The sequence below is a fragment of the Enhydra lutris genome, unplaced genomic scaffold (genome assembly GCF_002288905.1).
Source record: "Enhydra lutris kenyoni isolate GAN:26980312 unplaced genomic scaffold, ASM228890v2 scaffoldscaffold60, whole genome shotgun sequence".
Lineage (NCBI taxonomy): Eukaryota > Metazoa > Chordata > Mammalia > Carnivora > Mustelidae > Enhydra > Enhydra lutris.
Window position 1 is genome coordinate 7,312,736 of NW_019154144.1, and position 21,955 is coordinate 7,334,690.

The 21,955-nt window shown below is 33.8% G+C and overlaps 1 protein-coding gene across 5 annotated transcripts in view; it reads left to right on the forward strand.

The window, feature by feature from the left end:
- LOC111158523 (neurobeachin) overlaps positions 1 to 21,955 on the forward strand; it is a 672,328-nt gene that overhangs the window by 436,092 nt on the left and 214,281 nt on the right. For all 5 annotated transcript variants that reach the window (XM_022520602.1, XM_022520603.1, XM_022520605.1 and 2 more), the window contains 2 exons: positions 3,895 to 4,019; positions 20,726 to 20,869. In XM_022520602.1, the coding sequence (XP_022376310.1) occupies positions 3,895 to 4,019; positions 20,726 to 20,869 (269 nt within the window). The remainder of the gene's footprint in view (positions 1 to 3,894; positions 4,020 to 20,725; positions 20,870 to 21,955) is intronic.

Genomic DNA, 21,955 nt, shown 5'->3' on the forward strand with positions numbered 1-21,955 from the left:
GGATACTCAAAAAAGAAAAGGGAAACCTATATATTTACTCATATTTTGCTTATCATGTTTTTTTTTTCCTTCCTGGTATTCCGTTGTTCCTTTTATCGCTTCCTTTGTGTTTATAAGACTGCCTATAGCCAATTTTTAGACTAGCCCTGATGGCAACAAATACTTTATTTTCCTTCATCTGAAAGCTCTTTATTTTTTATTCCTGAAAGATAATTTCACTGGTTGCAGGAAACTGAGTTGACAGTTCTTTTTTTTCAGCACATAAAAAATACTTGGCCATTTCTTCTGGCCACCATAGCTTTTGATGTAAAATATGCTGTCAGTCTAAGTGTTTTATATCTGTAGATGAGGTGTCATTTTTCTCTTGCTGTTTTGTAGATTTTTTTTTCTTTATCCTTTCTTTTCAGATGTTTAATCATGATGTGTCTTGACATAAATTTCTTCAGGTTTATTATATATGGAGTTTAGTCAGCTTCTTTAAATCTGTACATTATGCTTTTGGGCCGGATTTAAGAAGTATTCAGCTATTATTTTTTAGGGACTGTTTCATCCCTCCTCTCTTTCCTCTCTCCTTCCAGAACTCCAGTGACCCAAATATGTTAGATGTTATATAGATCCCTGAGGCTTTGTTCATTTTTTTCAGTCCATTTGCTCTGTTATGCACATTGGGCAGTATCTATTGCTCTACTGCCATTTAACAGTTTTTTCATCTGTCCCTTCCATTCTGTTGAGCCCATCCACTGAACTTTTCATTTTGGTTATTATATTTGTCAGTTCCAAAATACTTGATGCTTTTTTACATCTTCTAATTTTTTGCTGAGTGAGACTTTCTGTTTCTTTCCTGTGGCTTGCTATTTTTTTATTTGCTCCAAACATGTTCCTAAATGTTCAGTGAAGCATTTTTAAAAATCACACATAGTTTAGAACCCTTGCCAGAAAATTCTAACATCCCTGTCATCTCAGCGTTAGCATCTATGGGTGACTTTTTACATTCTGTTTCAGATCTTCCAGGTTCTTGGTATGACAAGTAACTTTGGATTGAAGCAGGATATTTTCTTATTCTTCTCTGAGATATTTTGTACCTTATTAAAACCTCCTATTTTGGTTGACTTTCTCTGACATCACTCCATTAGGAGAAATGGGGAAGCACTGCATTTTTACTGCCAGGTGTAGGTAGAAATCTAGTTTCCCCACTTGAATTCTGCTGACATCCAGAGAGTGAGCAACTCCTCATTACTGCTTGGCAGGGGTGGGAGTTCCAGCTCTTGTGTGGTGTCCACTAGTGGGGGTAGCCTTATTTGTGTTGATCAATGGTGAAAGTCCTAACTCTCTACTAGGCGCCCACTGATAGCACCACAGTGGGAGGGAGAAGGACACCTCATTACTGTCTAGCTGGGGCAGGGGAGAGGGGTGGATTCCAGGCCCTCCGCATGGTCTTCACCGACCTCATGAGGGTGGGATACCTTGTTACCAGTCAACAGACATGAAAGTCCTGGTTCCCTGTATGACCTTCTCTGATACCACCCTGGTGAGGATTTTAGGATTCCACCTTGGTTAGGGTTCAGATGTAGGCTTCCCACTAATACTTTTTGGTGTGAGTAAGTGGGTCCACAGTTTCTCTTTTGTGTTTGGCTGGAGTACAATAGTTGTCTAAAAGTTTTCTGTCTTATTGGGCTGTACCTTTCTTGGTTCTTTGGCTAGAGAAACCAGGTTTTTGTTGGGGGCATTTTATTTATTTATTTATTTATTTATTTATTTATTTATTTTTGGTCTGCACCCATTAATCTGCCTGGGTTGTTAGCCTCTTTGCTTCAAAGTCTAGGATATATTGGGCAAAAAGATGACCCGGGTGTTGTTTCTTAGGCCCTGGGGTTGTTACCCAGTCTGTCTTCTGCTTTCCACCTTTCAGAGTCTTGGTATATTTGTTTTATATACAGTGTCCAAATTTTCTCAGTCATACTTAACAGGAGGAATATAGAAAAGTATGTGTATAGTTAGAAATTTGAGATAACATTAGATCTGTCTCTCCTGCTGAATTCAGATCTTAACTTTAACATACTCTGAAGAAAAATCTTTATGGCAAGTTTTAGCAGTGTCTTCCTTAAACCACTAGGATTAGTTTGTATTTTTAAGGATAGAAATGGTCCTATTTTATTTCATTTTATTTATTTATTTATTTATTTAGAAAAAGAGAGAACACAGTGGAAGCAGGGGTAGAGGCAGAGGGAGAGGGAAAGAGAGACTCTTAAGCAGGCTCCATGCCCAGCATGAAGCCCAGTGCAGGGCTTGATCTCACAAGCCTGAGATCATGACCTGAGCTGAAATCAAGAGTCGGACACTTAACCAACTGAGCCACCCCCCTGTCCCAGAAATTGGCCTATTTTAAATTAGTGACAGAGGCACTTATAACCCTTATTCTTACGTTATAAGAGGCACTTATAACCCTTATTCTTAGCCACCCCCCTGTCCCAGAAATTGTCCTATTTTAAGTTAGTGACAGAGGCACTTATAACCCTTATTTCTTACAGAAAAATAAAGTTATAATAATTACAATGTATAGAAAAACAAGTCTATTCAAATATACTTCAAACCTTATAATTTTAATATTCTTTTCATATAGCCCTTACCTTGTTACATTCTCTTATAATTATGTAGTGGAAAACAAAATTATATAGTTATATAATCCAAAATGTTTTTCAAAAGTAAATTATTGTTCTCAGTGACTGTACATGTCTGCATATCTCCAAAGTACCAAATTGGTATAATTAATTCATTGAATATTTATTAAAAACATTGTATAAAAAACAGTATGTTCTGTCTTTGCACTAGAGAAACAATGAAGAGCAAAACATACATAGTTACAACTTTAATCAAATGTAGTATTTTTTACAATAAATGCCAAAATAAAAATGAAATCAAATCTTCTATGAAAGCATTTTATGTGTTTTTATGAATAGTGCTGCTCAGGAAAATTAGAATATTATCTCTTGAGTATGTTACTCCAAATACTGTAAATAGAGAAAAACAGACTTCTCAAACAGTGGCATTTATCACCAGTGTTTATTGAAATTAAGTTGAAAACAAAAATTATATCATGAAACATTCCATTGATATACAATGAACAGATTTCAGTATCTTCTGAACTATCTCTTGGATTTTTAATATTGGTTTAGAGCATAACATGGTTTAGACAATGTTACCCAATGAAGGCTATGATTGTTAATGGTTTATATTAGCTGAAAGCGGTAAAATCATCCAAGGACTCTGTTAGTGTTAGAATAATAATTTACCAAGACAATTACCACATACTGGAATTTTTTGCAGCTCTAATTCAGTATTATTAATAATGGATAAAATTGCACTTTTCTCAGGTTGCTGTGGGCAGGAGGGAATTACTTCAATGAATATTTCAGCACATTATTTTAATCATTGTTCCACCAAATCCAACTGAGCAATATTTTATGGTTCTTAATTCAGTCTACTAAGAAACCACAGTCATTAAATTGCAAACTATTTGTAGTGAGGTCTATCCTGTGATTTACAAGCCTTGTTAAAAACAGTGTAAAAGAATGAAAACTGTGCCATTTATACTTGTAATTTGATGCTGCAGTTACTAAACTCCCCATGATTAATGTTTTCAGTAGATGGAAGAACATTGTAGAGAAAGCATAACTGAGTATTATAATGCTTAAAATACAAGAATGTTACTATTTTAAGTTTTGGTCATTTGTACAGGAAACATATGTAAACACAAATGTAAAAGATAAAGATCTCCAAAATCATCTTAATTTTCCATCGAGACCAAGGAAATAAAGCTTTAATGTTGTGTAAAAAATGTATTTCCCATTTTACATTGTTATTAATAGTGACGACTGTTTATTTCCTCATTCCTAGCCAACTGCATGATTTCTGGCGTTTGGATTACTGGGAAGATGATCTTCGCCGAAGGAGACGGTTTGTTCGAAATGCATTTGGCTCCACTCACGCTGAAGCCCTTCTCAAAGCTGCAGTAGAGTATGGTCAGTACCAATGCCTCTTACACAAAAATATTCTGGATATGACATAACTCTTTGTGGTTGATAATTCATTTCTTCCCTAGCACTTAAAATTCTCTAGGTTGTAAGTCAGAAATACTGTCTTCTGCTTTATCCTTCAGCATCATGCAGGTAACACTTAATCAACCTAGTTTTTCGCCTGTGATGTATTTTAGACCTTTCAGCTTCTTAATAGAGTTTATATAACTCTATGTAAGACTCTGCATAACTGATTATTACCCAACATCCATCCATCTCATACAGCCTAAACCAAGAGCAAAGTGAATTTCTTTTTCAGTGCCTTTTCAACTTTGGTGACCTAGACACAAGGTGTGAAAAATATATACAATTGTGATCGCATACTCAGACTTAAATATTTTTATGTATAATTTGTATATGTGTACACACACTCATGTATACTATGTGAATATATATATGAAATATATATACACATATGTGTGGTGTTTTTATTAATATATATGCACATATTTGTGTATTTAACTGAAATAAATGCCTTATTAATAATCTTATTATGTAACATTTTGTATTACTATTCTATTCTTTTCCGTCTAAAAAATAAAATTAAATAAATAAATAAAATAAAATAAATCCTGCTACAATATGTCCATTTAAGTTCCCAGTCCTCCATTGGGGTTGCAAATAAAATTTTAAAAAGACCATCTCACATTAAAGGTATCAATTATCACACAGTAGAACTAACCCTAATTTGTCCTTTAAAAAAGTGTAACAGGGATGCCTGGGTGGCTCAGTTGGTTAAGCAACTGCAGCTCAGGTCATGATCCTGGAGTCCCAGGATCAAGTCCTGCATGGGGCTTCCTACTCATTAGGGAGTCTGCTTCTCCCTCTGACATCTCTCCTCATCTTCTCTCTCTCAAATAAATAAGTAAAACCTTAAATAAATAAATAAATAAATAAAAGGTATAATAAATAGAAATTACCAAAATATTTTTATAATTTAATAAAAATACTGCATTTTAAAATTAAATTAATACTTGCTGTCTACCTGGAAATCTAAATAGGACTATTTTGTCCCATTTTTAAGTTCTCTAATAAGTTTAAGTGTGATTTATCATCTCAAAATTTTATAAATTCTATACACTGAGAAAATACCATTAATGAATACTGTTTATTCATTTTTGTTATTAACTACTTTTATTCTTAAAATTACTTTGTTATTATTATGTTAATTTTCATTTACTTGAATGTGATAAGTGAGCCATCTGCTTTAAAATTTATGTAATTTATAAACATTCATAACTATTCATGTTCTTGATGGATTAAACAGAGAAAATACTTAATCCTATTAAAAAGAAAATGTACGAAGCTTTTGCAATTTGTTGTGCAAATAGTCTGTGAATTGATATAACTTAGTAAGAGTCAAACATAATTAAATAAATACATGAAGATTTCATATGAAACTTATGCCTAAGATAAAAATTACAGCATAACTTTATATAGTAAAAGTAACTAATGGAAAGAATATACTAAAAAAAATAGAAAAAATTAGGAAAAAACCTTATAGTTGACCAGTAGTATAGAGGATTTCTTTAATCAACAAGAGAGATCACCAAAGGGATTTTAGCACTTAAGGTATTTAGCACTTAACTTGAGGTATTGTATTTATGCTTAAAATGAGGTATTATCTTTATGCTCTACAGAAGAGATTTTTAGAAATACCTACTTCAAGTGGCATACTTTGTAATATGAACTTAAAATAATTTAAACTTCATTGCATATACCTAGTAACTTAGACTTTTTCACCAACACATCCTGTTTGAATTCATCCCATTTGAAAATAGGAAACTCTAGAGATAATTTATAACAGAGTTAGGCTAAATTGATATTATTTGTGATGATGAGTTGCCAAAGGTTTAATTATATAGGATCCACATTTTACTACATTCAGCATTCTATAGGTTGCTTTTAAAGAGTGTCTTAGAAAAAAAAAATTGGGGTTCTCTGTAAAAGTGGATGCTTTAATTTATAAAATATCTCTATTCTTAAACCATTGTTAAAACCTATCAGAAACGAATTTTAAAATCTTTTAAGACATCTGGTTGTCAGGTTTTGGTAATATAGTATCTATTGTTAATGAACCTAAACTGAAAATAGTAGTCTAACTTTGAAATAGATGGAAGCTCTGGGTGATACTAAATATTCTCTGTGTGTGGTATAAGAGTATTTTAAAAAAATATGTAGCAGTTTATGAATTTTAAATACTGAATCATCATCATCAGTATTCAGAACTTACTATCTCTCCTGAGTTGGGTTCTTTGGTAGAAGTAAACAGGGGCATGTTTTTATTTTATTCATATCTAGAACAAAGACCACATGTATGCCATAAAACATCCAAGAAAGCTATATGGTACCCATGCCAAAGTTATTATCACATCCTTTTTCTGGATTAAGGTCATGTGATGGAAGACAAAGGAGAACTAAAACAATTCTACCTCCAAAACAATTCAAAATCATACCCCTTCAGCCTTTATCACAGTTCACATCAGTGGACTTTTAGAACCATGGAGTAAAATATGGAGGATTCTGAAGAGTGAGTGTGAGAGTACTCCCTGGTGTGATCTGTTCTAAGAAATAGAAGGAGGTGGGGCATCTGTGTGGTTCAGTTACGCGTCCAACTAGTGATTTCAGCTCAGGTCATGATCTCAGGGTCATGAGCTCCACATGGGGCTCCATTCTCAGTGGGGAGTCTGCTTGAAATTCTCTTTCCCTCTGCCTCTATGCTTCTCTGTCTCTCTCTCAGTTAAATAAATCTTTAAGAAGAAGAAAAGAAATAGGAATTACAAACTGCTAAGAGAAAAATGTATTACTGAATCATCCTCCAAGCTCTTAATGTGCCTCCTAACCTATAAATTCTTTCTCCAGAAGAAATAGGAAACAAATATCAGTAATTATTATAAAGCACTTCACCCAATAAAAATAAGTGTTGAAAACCTTAATTGAAAACATATTTTGTGTATTTTGAATAAAGCTTTTATATTCATATACTACTAAAATACTCATATAAAAGTCAAAAATTCTGCCCATCATCTGGCCACTCTGCCTGCCTTTAAACATTTAAATGTGTTTAAGTATCTTAGAGTCTAGTCTTATGTAGACTAACACCCAAATGACTGAATGATTTGGTTTGTGTAGACATAGAAAAGGTATATTTTTTGTACAAACCTTCACATTTTGAGAGGACTTCTAGGACAAATTGAAATTCAATGTGTTCCTTCCTCTATTTTAAATATTGACACTATTTCAATTTCCCTATGCATTCTAACTTGAAAGTTAAGCATTAAATACACAGAAACTCTGCTATAATCTATGGTCAAAAAAATTTGTATTCCTCTACATTATGGCAAAAAAATTCTTTTAGGAACAGAAGGAAATATTATGAGTGGAACTTTCATTATGGCTAGAAGTGTTTGAATCAGTGATCAAGGTTTTCAGAATTTTAAACAAGTTGTACAAGCTGAGGAGGTAATCTTCAATTACATCGATAGGGAATACTTACATGGCCATCAGAGCAGCCCCTGGGATTTGAACACTGGTCAGGTCTCTCTGTTCATTCCTGGCATACTCAGTTTCCAGACTGTGAGCCTAGATTCATGTAAGAGAACTGAATCTGAACTAGCAGACTTAATATTTTATTTAAAAATTTTTTAATTATTTGATTTTTCCCTAAATTCAGACATTTACATTAAATTATAGTTAATTTTCATGGGATGGAATGGGCAGGAACATTTAGCCATAATTTGAACATTCTTTTCAGACAATTTATGTAGAGTCACTAAGAAAATATATTAACAGGGCTTTCTTTTATATGAGCAAATAATCAGAATTGGCTATATTTTCAAGAAGACAAAAAGGACAATAATTTTGTTTCATATTGACTTTGGAAAGCTTTCCCTTCAAGTTCATTATTAAAACTTTTGGTTGACCTTTTTCTGCTAGAAAACATCTTTAATACTGATGGAGTTTTTCATGCTTCTTAGTAATACTAATGAGTTGAATAATTTATGAGGTTGTCATGTGCAAAAGATTTGGTGTGATTTGATATACTTTCCACCTTGGTGTTGGAATGTGATTAATAAAAACCTAGAGGCATGCAATTTTTTCCTGATGCTTAATGTTCTTATTTTATATGTATTCAGTATATTATTTAGGTGTTTTCTAATGGTAAAATTTCATATAAGTGCAAATTTTATTGATGACTGAATTTTACAGACCATAAGGAAGAATATAAGGAACATATTTTAAAACTCATAAATACATCTTCTAACTTGCAGGCTTTTCTTCTTTGGGACAAATTAGCTAATGAGGAAATGATTGAAAAGGGAGGTTTTGTATATTGTTTATATATTTAAATAAAACCTGAAGTGGTCAACTTCTGGTACATTTTTGGTGCTTAAAGATGATGCTATCAAAGGATAGTGCAGAATCCTAATAAGTTTGGTTGTCTTTGTGACTGTCGATTATCATTTAAGACTCTGTTTCCCTTCCATAAAATTATAGTGGAACAATGTTTCATCAAAGCCTAAGATCGCAAACTCCCCCATGTCTCTGATCAAAGACATCATCTTAAATAGGTCTGATCAGGCATTGCAGAAGAGGGCAGACTGCTTCAGCTGGAAGAAAAAAAAACATGGAGCAAAGATGACAAAGTTAATCAGTCATTTCTTTGGCAATAAATAATAAGATATGCTGAGAACTGCAAATGAGAACATCCTTAGGTTCCTCAGAGATGTGTCTGCTTAACACCTGATTTATCTAAGCTTGTGAAGCCATCAAGATATGACCTTGATGAATAAAAAGCAGCTCTGTAATGAATCTGAATTAAATTAGTTTTGATGGTATATGCGTGGCTACTGTAATGTGCTACTTGCAGAAATAAGGAAAGCACTGAGAATAAAAAATTCTAATGCATCTATAAAAATTGTTCAGAAAAAAGCTAATTATCTGACTTCTTTTTTAAGAGTTTACAGTTATTATCATATTTGAGAAATACTATTTGATTTCTTTACTTAATAGCCTATTGTTCGTCTTATGTAGAAACACTAGCAAACATACTGTTCCTCGATAACTCCTTTTAATTGGTGTATTATTAATTGACTCTCCATATTTGGAATGAACTAGGTGATCTGATTATGGTTAAAATAATTCACTGAAAATTGAATGATGTAAACTCTTCGAAAAGAGAGGGAGAAAAAGAAATGTAAGGGACCATCTTTCAGCTGTTTTTGGTGCCAGTGTCATATTTTAATATCCTAGCATTCTCTTCAACCTTTGGTGCTTTTTTTCTTTTTTTAAGATTTTTTTCTTTATTCGTTTGAGAGAGCACATGAGTGAGTGAAAGCAAGACTGGGGAGAGTCAGAGGGAGAGGGAGAAGCAGACTCCCCACTAAGATGGGACCCTGAGATCATGACCTGAGCCTAAGGCAGATGCAGAACCCATTGAGCCATCAGGCAGCCCTTTACCCTTTGGTTCTTATAGTCTCTTAAAATAACTAAAACAAATTATGTAATTGCTAAGTTATAAGATATTCTTATCAAATGCATTACACAGACTATATAGCATTTTTGTATCAATAAATGTTCTGGGTCACCTGTGTGGCTCAGTGGGTTAAGCCTCTGCCTTCAGTTCAGGTCATGATCTCAGGGTCCTGGGATCGAGCCCCAAGTCGGGCTCTCTGCTCAGCAGGGAGCCTGCTTCCCCCTCTCTCTCTGCTTACCTCTCTGCCTACTTGTGATCTCTCTGTCAAATAAATAAATAAAATCTTTAAAAAAAACAAACAAACAAAAAAAAAAAAACAAATGTTCTAACAACTCCCTGTTTTGTGTTGAAGATTCAGATGGTAGGCTTTAAACAGATTCAGAAAAAATCAAATAACCTTATTACTTTAAGAGCATTTATTGAATATCTTCTGCATGCCAAGCATGTGCTAGATGCTGGCTTCAGAGTTTGAGACAGTTTCTACCTTCTAGGACCACACAGTGTATTGTGGTGCTTTGTAACAGTTGGGGAGGTACACGTGTGTTACGAGCATCTACTGAACAGAGACTGCTACTAAAATATCTTGTCATGCACAGGAGAGTTTCCGCAGAACAATTACAACACAAATCCAGCCCTAAATGTCACTAGTCCCAAGGTTAAAAAATCCTGGTCTACTGGAGAGAAATAGTTATCATAGACAGAGGTAGTCATAGTCATTCATAAAGGAGCACAGGTGAGAGAGTGACTAACTCTGAGTCTGGTGGGTTGGAGTAGACTTCGCACAAGTAACTACTTAGGAACTATCTTGTGAGATCAGGTGAGCCAGGAATGGCAGTAGTTAAAGAAATTACCTTTAAATGGCCTCAATATTTTGCATTTTGTGCTCAACCACTTCATAATGATTTCAGAAAATACCTGATTTTAGATGTGTTATAATCTGAGATATAAACCACTTGAAAACAGAAAATGATATCTTCTATTTATTTCATTTAGAGTATCCACATTAATTCAATTTTGTGCGTTTAGTTGCTGGTGTTTTTTTTTTTTTTCACTGCTGCTTTTTTAATTTAATTGATAATTGATTAATTTCAAGGTATACATATGGTATTTTAGCCACATCTTTTCATCATTTTCAGTAATAACATTGAAGGATGGGAGTCTGTGAAATAGGTCTACAAATATGGTGTTTTCAAATTTTGAAATGTATTTTTTATGTCAGCACTATATTTCCACTTAAACCATCAAAGGCTGTTTAAGATAGAGAGCTGACAAAATTATATTATTGCTGAGTGGCATAGAACTGTTCATAATCTTACTTTATATTCTTTTAGACTAATTTTTCACAAAGTGTATACACAGTTGGCATTTAGAAATAATTACAGCACACTATGATAAATATTTTTTATCGATGTGTATAAAATGCTGTCTGAGCTCAATGAAAGGGTTTGCCTAACTGAAGAAATAAATTTTAGCTGGACTTGAAAGGGTGAATAGAGATCTTCCCAAGCCAGTAGGTGAGAGGGTGGCCATGTGGAGCAATGGACCACACCACATGACATAATGTGTCCTAGGAATGCAAGATGGTGGTATGTGATGGAACACAGGACAGTGTAGGGACATGGTACAAAATGAGGCTGAAAGGCCTGTTAGAAACCATTTTGTACAAGGACTTCTCAATAGGTAGAGCCATTAACGAATTTTTATTTGAGAACATGACAGACCAGAGAAGTTAGGTGACATGCTAACTAATAAGTGGTAGAGAGAACAAAAATTCAGTCTCAATACCCTTCTCTTACTGTACAGTGTGTTCCTGTTGGTACATTTGGAATTTTCTTAACTGCAAGAGCGTTATTGAGCATTTCCCCACTTTAAACTTTACCTGTTAAATTTTGGCTTACTCTTGTATCCTATAGAGATATACAATCCATAAAGACATATCATATCACTACAGATGAACTTAGTGTCATTTATAGAATGCACTTCTGTGTCTTTTACAAAAATGTACTTTAAAATGTTCTGGGTGTTTTTAAAACTGCTTTAAATAACCGATATCAGCCCCCACCTCTTAGCTATTCCAATTTTTTTAATACCTAAAAAGAAATTTTTGTTTATTACTTTTTTTCTTCCATGTCTCTGAGCCAGTTGCTTATCTAGCCAAAATACCTCCTACTCCCATTTCCCAGGGTTTTAAAGTAAATTTTGCACACGGAAGAGTGTGAGAGGCTTTTCAAAGAAAAACCAAGCATCATTCCCCAGGTTGATACCACCCACTGCCAGGGGACACGTGCCCACCCTCTCAGCCCTCCTTTAAGTTGCCCGAATCATCTTTTCTTCCATTCCCAGGAGAGCCAGAACTTTCTTCCATTCTACTACTCATCTACCATCTACTTCTCCTGACTCATCATGCAAAGTTTCTTTAATTCTTTTTTCTTCCTTTCTTCCTTCTTTTCTTCCTTCCTTCTTTCCTTCCTGAAGAGAAACATGCTCGTTGTAGAAAATCTAGAAATGCCAGAGAAGTACAGAACAAGGATAAAAGTCACTAATGTAAACATAGCTGATTTTGCGCTTTTCGATGGACTTAATTTCATACTACTCTTTTTCTAAGTGCATTTTAACATAGGAGCCATTATTCAAAGATGAATAATGCATCATTCTGCTCTGTATGATATTTAGAGGGTTCCAAACTGCCCCAAGTTTTCTATATGTTTTAGCATTTTTTCCCACAAGTAAAGTGAGCCATGTGATTTTTAATATAATAAAATCCTAGTTCAAATATTTAAAAATTACCCTAACTTCATGGCTAATCAAAAGCCTACCAAGTAATATCCAGTCTAAAATGCACAGGGATTCCACATTTATCATCATGTATATTCTTAAAATATGATTTATCAAATTTCCTTTAAAAAGCACAGAATGCAGTTTTCTGCATTCACTCCATCAAGAAGTTTATTAAGTTAGCATTTTAGACTGATATAGTGGTGCACTTAAATTCAATAATATTTTCTTGCACCTTTTTAATTGCATTTTTTTCAGTTCAAAAATGCTATTTGAGAATATCCCCTTTGTTGGTCTGCTCTAAGAAATATTGCTTACATATGAATATTTTGAATTAGGAATAAATGAAATTCCATTTTTGCTGTCAGAACCAAATTGTAAAAATGCATTGCATGTCTTGGAAAATCAGTATACTCTATTAGCAGGCCTGTCAATATAAAAAGTGCATTCCATTTCCACCTCTTGCTCTAATTACTGTTACTCTGAGGCAGTTCACATAATCAGAGTATATTGTCAGCTTACTGGAGTTGGGGAAGCATGAAATGAAAATCACGTTAATATTGATCCAATTCTTTTACTTGCAAGTGTCCTTGATGTCCTTTTCCACTGAGCAATAACTGTTGATGTTAGGTAGCCATTTTCTTATTTTATTTCTTATAGTCCAGTAAATCGTTTACAAGCATAACTAATCTGAATAAGAATTTACCACTTAGAATAATTTCTGTGAACACTTTATCTTAATTAATGCCTATACTGCTAATTCTACATTTTACTATTCCACTGAATATTTTCTTTGAGGAAAAGCATACCTGCAGATATAGTGTTTGTCTAGTTTGAAACAAAAGTCTATGCAAGTTCTTCATTGATAAAAACACAAAGGATGCTGCACTCTGATTTTATGTGCTATAAGGATGTGCTAAAATGGACTAAGTAACATCAATTATTGATTTAGGCAAGGATTACTATTTTGGAATCAAGTTCACTATAAATTTGAAGCCTGGTATCTTGGGTTTTTAGTTTTTTGGTAGTTTGGATAATACCTCTTTTGGTTATTAAATATATTCTCAGTCAGCAAAAATGAAGTGGGAACCACAGTTAAATCTAACGTATTCAGATTAAAATACCCACAACTAAGAAAGGAGGAATTTGGTGTCTGAGAACTGTCTGGATTTCTTCTCTGTGTTTATTAAGTCTGGTCAATAACCATTCATATTTTTACTTAAAGTATATTTGAAACAGCAAATAAAAACCATCTATTTCATTTGTGAAAATACTTGCTTTCGTAAAATGATTTTGTGTTGATGAAGTGAGTCTCCTGACTCAGCACTAGGTATAAAAGAGAAAAAAAGATACCTGAGATTTCTAGTCATTCTATTAGTAGTGTTTCATTCAGTATCACTAACAGGTTTTTATCATTAGGATGTTTCTACTGCAAAATATGAGGGTTTTTTGAAAACTGTTCTATATAAAACATGATTTCTTTTAGTCCTTAGTCTTTAGTAGGTCTCTCCTTTTATGTCAACATTATTTATGTTTTTTGAGGAAAGAAATGCTATGTCTGTGTATAAAGGCAAACACAAAATTTAATTTTGAATTTAAATTATTGACAATGAAACGTATTTACTTTTTACTAAAATAGTAAAGTGTGTTGTGTGTATGTGTGTATATATATATATATATATATATACATATATATATACATACATACATACACACATACACACACACACACACATATGCTTTCATGTTAAGGTCAGAATAAAATATTTTGAGTCATAGGTTTCTCAATATAGTAAAAAATGTTCTTTCATCTTCTTTGAAATGTTCGACATTATAAAGTTCTCAGCAGTAGATTGATTCGTACCTATTATTGCATGATAACATGTCACCATATCTAATGTAATTAGTTGAGAGGTACCTTTATCTTAAAATCTTTTCTTTTTAGTGAAAATTAAATAATATCTCTTAAAGTTACTAAAAGCACTGTTCTATAAAAGTATTTGTGGCTCTGATTTCAGCTTTAATGAGGGAAAAGTAATCTTTATTTTAAAATACCCCAAGGAATTCATATGTCATTAATACTTCTAAAGGAAATCATTTAGGTTTGAAAATGAATTGCAGCATTTTTTTATATTATTGAAGTATAACTGGCATTGAACGCAGCATTTTATCTTATTTACATAGGGGTAGATTTTGTCAAAACAGATTTTACAAGCTAGAAATATCATGAAGTTGTATATATTGAAAAGAATTTTTCATTCACAAAAGAATGTCATTTTGTGAAACTGACTTCCAGATGTTTAGAAACATTAGAATTGTTCCTGATGTTACATTTAGACAAAGTTGAAATAAAACTGAATTTCTCTTCTGCCCATTTTCTTCCAGTGATAGAAGAAAGTATATATTAAATGCATTATCTATGTATAATTCTCTAAAGCAAATTCTGATAACAAGTTTGTTGAGAAAGCTGTTCTTTTCCCTCAGATATCTAAGATATTAAAAATTCTTATATCTTAACATACCGATCTAGAAAATCAAAAACACATGTCAAATACATTGATGCTTGTGTAGTTTTATTTAATAATATCTTTAAATGAATATTATGTTTATTGGAAACAGTTTTTTAATGTAAGCTGTTTACACTCCATTTAATTTCACAAACACTTCATGGCACCTCCCCACAAGCTATCCTTCCTGTCTTCAGGGAGCATACCATCAGTGGAGGAGATGAAGGCTCATATTTCATTGTAGTGAATATAAACAGAGTAATGACAGCATGGCAGAGGGAAAAAGATTAATCGCAACTGAAGGAAAGGAAAGCATTAGTTGTTGAATACTCATTGTTTGTTAGGCACTGTACGGAGACCTTACATGCATGAGTTATCTTGAGTTTTTTAATCCTCACATCAGCCTGCTTTTTTCCTCCTTCATATAAATGTTAGAAACATTATTATAAGCAGTAAAGCACTGGCTGTATTCTTGTTCAATTTTGAGTTGTACACTTAGTAAAATATTTCTTGCTAATCCATCTATTTTACCAAAATCTTAACAATCGTTTTGATAGCTTATTATATAAGTAAGCTTTTCACACATTTCAAAGTATTTTAGTGTCCATTGTCTCATTTTAACATTGCAGTAACCCTGTGGGAGTTTGGCTGATAAATACTTACTTCCTCTTTCACAAGTTGAGAAAAAGAAGTCCAGGGATTGGTCTAAATATCTTTTAAAAATATGTTCTTAATAGACGTTTGGGAGGAAAATAAAGTTAGAATTGCAAAGCTCATATCCAGCATTTACGAGACTATAAAGGACATAAAGGGAAATAATTTACGTAGTGTGCATATAAGATGATGACCGTATGAATTAGGCTTCTGTTTTCATGTGCTCGTTCAACATTATTGATTGCCACTTTGTTTGATATTTGACACATATTTAATAAGATAATACCCAAATAAAAGACTCCAGAAAAAAAATATCAAAAAATCATGGTAATATATTTTGACTTATTTGTAAGATAAAAAGTTTATACAGAAAAGGGAGTAATCAACTACACTGAATCTTGAAGGACAAGGCAAGTAAGAGAATTCCATGTAAGAGAAATTACATAGGTCAGATTTAAACACTTGAAAAAGTGTTGCATGTTTAGGAACAGAAGCATCTAGCTCTTGGGGAATATAAGATGTGAAGGTAGCAAACTGGTAAAATAGTGAGGTTAAAGAAGTAGGGGCCAGATCATGAGTCATAGACCATGTATTTAATTGCACAGATCAAATAACATTGAAAATGTATTCTTACACAGCAGATTCACATTAGATGGACACATACATACATACATATTTTATATAATTTTTTATATTTTTAATTAAAATTTTAATAAACAAATTAAAGCCATATTTCTATACTTAATGCAAAATAAATAATAGCGCAAAACTGGTAAGAAGCAGATGCTCTGCTAAAATTGGCATGTTATAGGTTTATATCTTTCCTCTGTGTGCATTAGCCATATATTATTTACAACTTTCCTATCGCTATAAATTACTTTTCATATTTATTAGTATAGATGTTTTAGAGCTGTATAGAATATGTATAGAATAATTCCTTAAACAGATAAACTACCATGTAGTCTTTTTCTTTACATTAACTATATTTGTCAATAAATAAGAACAAATAAAATAACTTCTTCGCCTTGACTGTCCACTTTCCAGATAGACATATTCTCTGAATATTATTAAGTTAATGTTTCCAACTTGTCATTTCTATATTTTAACTATATTTGTCTTATAATATTTGTCTTATAAATAACTTATACTTATTTAAAAGATAATAATAATATAATTATAGAGTAATATTAGAGTATAATAACAATCCTAGAAACATTTTAGTTCTCTTGTTACTTTGGTTTTAAAATACACTTTGTTTCTATTTGTTAAAATAAATTTATCGAAAGAAGAACTTTATTTAGTTTTGTCTAATACATTATTCTATACTAGATAATGTTTTTACCCACAGAGCTACAGGCATATATATTTACTAAGAAATCTTATATGAGTATAGAATGTTTTTCTGTAGTTGTTATTTGTCACACGATATGGAAAATAATGTAAAAATAATTTTGAATTTGGATTAATCTATAATTTGGTGGTATTTTATTACTTCTGAACCTTTCTAATTTATGGCATTTTGATGTCTTCTTAGTAAATAAGTATATATGCCTATACTATCCAACTTTTTACACATAATTCACATTTTCAAATTCACATAATTCACAATTTCAGATCACAGGGAGATCTGGTGGTTTGTAGTATTCGCTTGTTAATTTCTTGATGAATGGCTAAAGAGGCCAAGAAGTGCACTCAGTCCAACATGTCTTGTGAAGATAGATTATCTCAAGTAAATTCTCTTCCCAATCAGATTTTGATTTGTTGAGTGTTAAACCAATTCTTTCTAAGGACAGTGTTTATAAGCCTTGTAATGAGACAGCCCTTTGAGACCTTACCTCTTTTTACTTGTAATTTTGATGAATGAAACTCTAATTCATAAAAGATATTATGATTGAAATGCACCTTTGGATCTTGTATACTTTAATTTAGATAAATGTTTCGTGCAGTACCATAAAATCAGAAAGTTTACTGAGCTACAGACTGATAACACTTCAACAGGGATGGTAAGTTCAGCGTGTCGATATATGCCTCTTAAAGACATAATTGTTTTACTGTTTCAAAACTAGAGAGGATAAAAGCTTAATACACATTTCAGAGCTCACCTTTCTTTGACTACATTTACTTTATTTGTAGATTTTAATAACACAAGAGTAATGTATATCTCTTTTCTTAATGACAAAGCAGATTAAACATGGTTGTCCACAAGGGGAAATTTGTTTTATTAGGCTGACTCATACTTAAGGAGTTTTATTGATTATTTCATATAAAGAACCAAGTTCTCTTTCATGTAAATACATAAATTCTCTAATTGGTCCCCAAACTGGAGGCAAATCACCAGGACTCTCTGAGAAATCTTAGGATTTTCAGGTTAAGAAATATCCAGAGGTAACTTCTATGTCTCAGTTTATTCATTTCTTTAGCCGATATGAGGGCTCGCTCTGTACCAGGCAGTGTGCTGAAAACTAAGAATACAAAGACTGAAGTTTGTTGCTATAACTGCAGTAATAAGATTTATAAGGTGTGATGAAATCATCAAGGAAGGGGCACACAAATTTACCTTAAGAAATCAGAAACAAGAAAACAGAGTGGGTAGAGCTGAACTCCGTTTGGGTTATGTTTGTTACAAGTCTGCTGGTTGCCTCACACTGAGGCTGCAGAAACGAGGCCGGAGCCCTGTGGAGAAGACAAGCACATAACAGATAACACCTGTACAATGTGGTAGAGTTCTGTGTCAACTGTGAAAGTACAGAGCAGTTGGCTAGGAAAGGCCCCCAACAAAGGTGAGTTTGGAAGATCGAATAGGAATGAGCCCCAAAAAGGAGGAAGGAAGGAATACACCATACAGAAGGAATAATATTAGCCCAGGTAAGAAGGTTTGAGGAGCTATAAATGGTTCATATTGCTGATGATAGAGAAAAGATAACGCAAATCTGGTATTGAGAGGATAAAATGCCTGGCCCAGCCATGCTAAGGAGTTTAGATTGGGACTCCTATTATATAAGCCTTGCATTGAGTGTTGTTGATTGGGAGGAAACATTATGCAGCAGGCAAATATCCTCCACTTATTTTTGCTTTGTAATAATCACTCTGACAAAAATGTGGGGGATGGTGTAAATAATGGAACTATTGAAGACCTCCAGACCAAAACAATGGTGGCCTGAGCCCAGGCATGGCAGTCATCAGGATGACCCCTAGGTTCGTGGCTTAAGTAAGTGGGTTGATCAAAATCGGGGGAGGTGGAGAACTAATAGATGATTCATTCAGTTAGGGAAATGTGGAGCTATGAATATCCAGCTGCAGATGTCTAACAGAAATATGGCTATAAGGACTTCAGGAGAGGCTTCTCGGATGTTAATGATTGGATTCTCCTCTTTTGTTCTCAGATGATGCAAGCTCTGAGTTTCTTAAATTAAGTTACTACCCAAGAAGCAAACAAGTTCTAAGGATAGCTACCCCCAGAAGAGTTCTGTTTCACTGGCTTTATATCATCAAGAAAACAAATAAAAATAATATAAGGTTCTGGAGCATTCAGTAATCAGTCCTCAGTCTTTTATTCCAGAAGTAAGAATTATCTGAGGGCCAGTGAGAGAAAAATGTACATATAACCCATTTAATGCCCCTCACTTGCCATGTAGCATTGAGTTGTAATAATACTGTTTATTTCTGAAGTACTTATCAAAATATATATTTAACAGTGTATTACTTGATGCTGTTAAGCTATTTTTTAGCCATGCTTTCTAAATGCTGTTATCCAGTCAGAGCTAGGATGACAGACTGTACCTCTGTGACAGTTACATTCTATGGTGCCTTTGTGTCATGACTCTGTTCCTCGTGTGTTTTTTACTCCTGTATGTGCTACTTTTGAACCAACTTATTAATGTTTTAGTGAACAGACTTGGCTCTACATCGCTAACAAAAAGAAGCATGCAAGTTGCAATGAAAGAGACTAACACTTTTACAATGCAAGTGTTACGGCAACTAAATGTGCTTCCAAAACAATGGTTGAGCAGATACCACAGACCGTAATGGGCTGTCAGAAGTCCTATATTGGGCCTGGGAGAATGACCAAAAGTATTGTTAATTGTTAACTGGAGGGCATTTTGGCCAAAGTCATGGCAAGATTTGGAGAGCGATTACATATGTACACAGACACTTTATCAGTCCCCAGAACTGTGATATAACACTACCACACAGGAAATGCTGCTTCCTTGAAGCCTATATACTAATACTACAGCTAGAACACAGTAAATTACATTCTCTTCCAGGCTGAATTCCAACCTCAAGTGACATGAAATACAAATATATATATATATTTTATATATATATATATATTTATATATATAAATTTACTTGCTATTCAGATAATTTTAGAATCATCACCACCTGCCAAAGCCGGTAGCTGAAGTGGCTATTCCTTAAAAAATTGAAATATAATATTGAAATATAAATATTGAATTATATCTGTTAAGGAGTCAAATCCACTAGGGATTCAAATGCATTGTAATTTCTAACCTTTACACTGACTGACGTTAATGCCAGGTCAGCTTTGGCGATATTTCAATTTTTATGACTTTGTTCTTGGATTTTTGGCCTTCTATTCTATTTTATATAACAAAATAAGGCTATCAGTTCCGAAAACCATTATTGCTTTCACTGACTGTGAAAATGGACTGTTTGCAGTCCATTTTGTGTGGCCGTCATTCCTAACTCCACCATTTGTAACTTCGCAGCAACAATGACTGCCCTCTTCCGATGTGGACGCGTTCTTGTTTTCTTCATCCTTATGTACTTTCAAAAATGATCTGATCATTTGATTCTCTAATTCACATAAAAGTATAATTATGAAAAATTGTGTACTTTTGTGTATCAGAAAACCAAGCTTGTGGTGAGGTGCAGATTTTTTATAGAAAGTGGTGATGTTAGAGCCCCAAGATGTGGATTTATAGTCTTTTCCCTACCACTGGCCAACTCCTTGGTCCCTCAGTGAGGAATGAGCTTTTTCCGCCTGTTTCCTCCTCTGTAAAAATAAGGGTAGGTGATTGATTACACACACACACACACACCCGCCTTTATCTTGTTTGTTTGAACAACAAACAAGATAAAGAAGGTAAAAATGTTCTGTAATTGTAAACTCACACATAAATGCAGCATATAATTATAAGAAAGTAATAGATTATTTTTAAATACTGAAAGCCAACTAATCATAATCACCTAAATTATTATATTTCCTCTGTGATTAGGCACTGAAGAAGATGTGGTAAAGTCCAAGAAAGCCTTCAGAAGTCAAGCAATAGTGAATCAAAACGCAGAGACAGAACTTATGCTGGAAGGAGATGATGACGCAGTCAGTCTTTTGCAGGAGAAAGAAATTGACAATCTTGCAGGTAAATATTTAAATATCTTTCTTCTGTTTGTTGTAAGTAAAAAATACATGCAAAGTTCCTGAACTTAAAATCTATCTCCTGGCAATTGAGTTGGTGCCATTGGTTGGAACGATACTGAATCATGTGACCGTTAATAATTTACTTCATCGCAGTCCTCGTATTGGAGAGAGGAAAGTGCATATCAAACAAATATATATTTTACTACTAATGAATGAATAGCTGCATTTACTTTCTTTGTAATGAGGAGCAACTTTTTAATATAGGAGAGATAGCTTATAGCAGAAGTCCCATCTAACTGCCTGAATAATTGGAAGGGGACAGAATAATAGTCTCACTGACTTATGAGTGACTCTAGCCTGCTAACAGCCATGAACAAGGGCCACTTCAGCCAACAGACACTCAAATTTGCTACCACTCTTTGGAATGTCCCTGGTGTATTTCTGTGTACCCACACTGCTGATCTCCACCATTAGCAGACACTGTTGTTTTCACCCTGTCCTGGTGCCGGTGTCAGGTCAATTGAGAGCAGTATCTGCAGTGACCGTGTGGGATATGGATATATGGATATAGGACTGGGCCCATAACCTTGTTTGGGTTTTAAACTACCTTTAAGAATCTGTGAAAACACATTGCCTCATGAAGGTGCAGGTATAATTTTATACACAATTTTGGAGGATTCACTGACACCTGGAAACCAGTCTATAGAATCATATCCTAAATTTCAAGTTAAAAACTCCTGCTCAAGGGACACCTGGGTGGCTCAGTGGGTTAAGCCGCTGCCTTCGGCTCAGGTCATGATCCTAGGTCCTGGGATCGAGTCCCTCATCGGGCTCCTTGCTTGGCAGGGAGCCCGCTTCTCTCTCTGCCTCTGTCTGCCACTCTGCCTGCTTGTGAGCGCTCTCTCTCTCTCTCTCTCTCTGACAAATAAATAAATAAAATCTTTAAAAAACAAAACAAAACAAAAAAACAAAACCTCCTGCTCAAGTAGTGGCTGAGTCTTAACCTTAATTCTGTATTTCCAGCCCGTACACTGCTGTGTGGCAGATAGCAATAGAAAAGTGGACTTGTACTCATCATTCAGTTTGC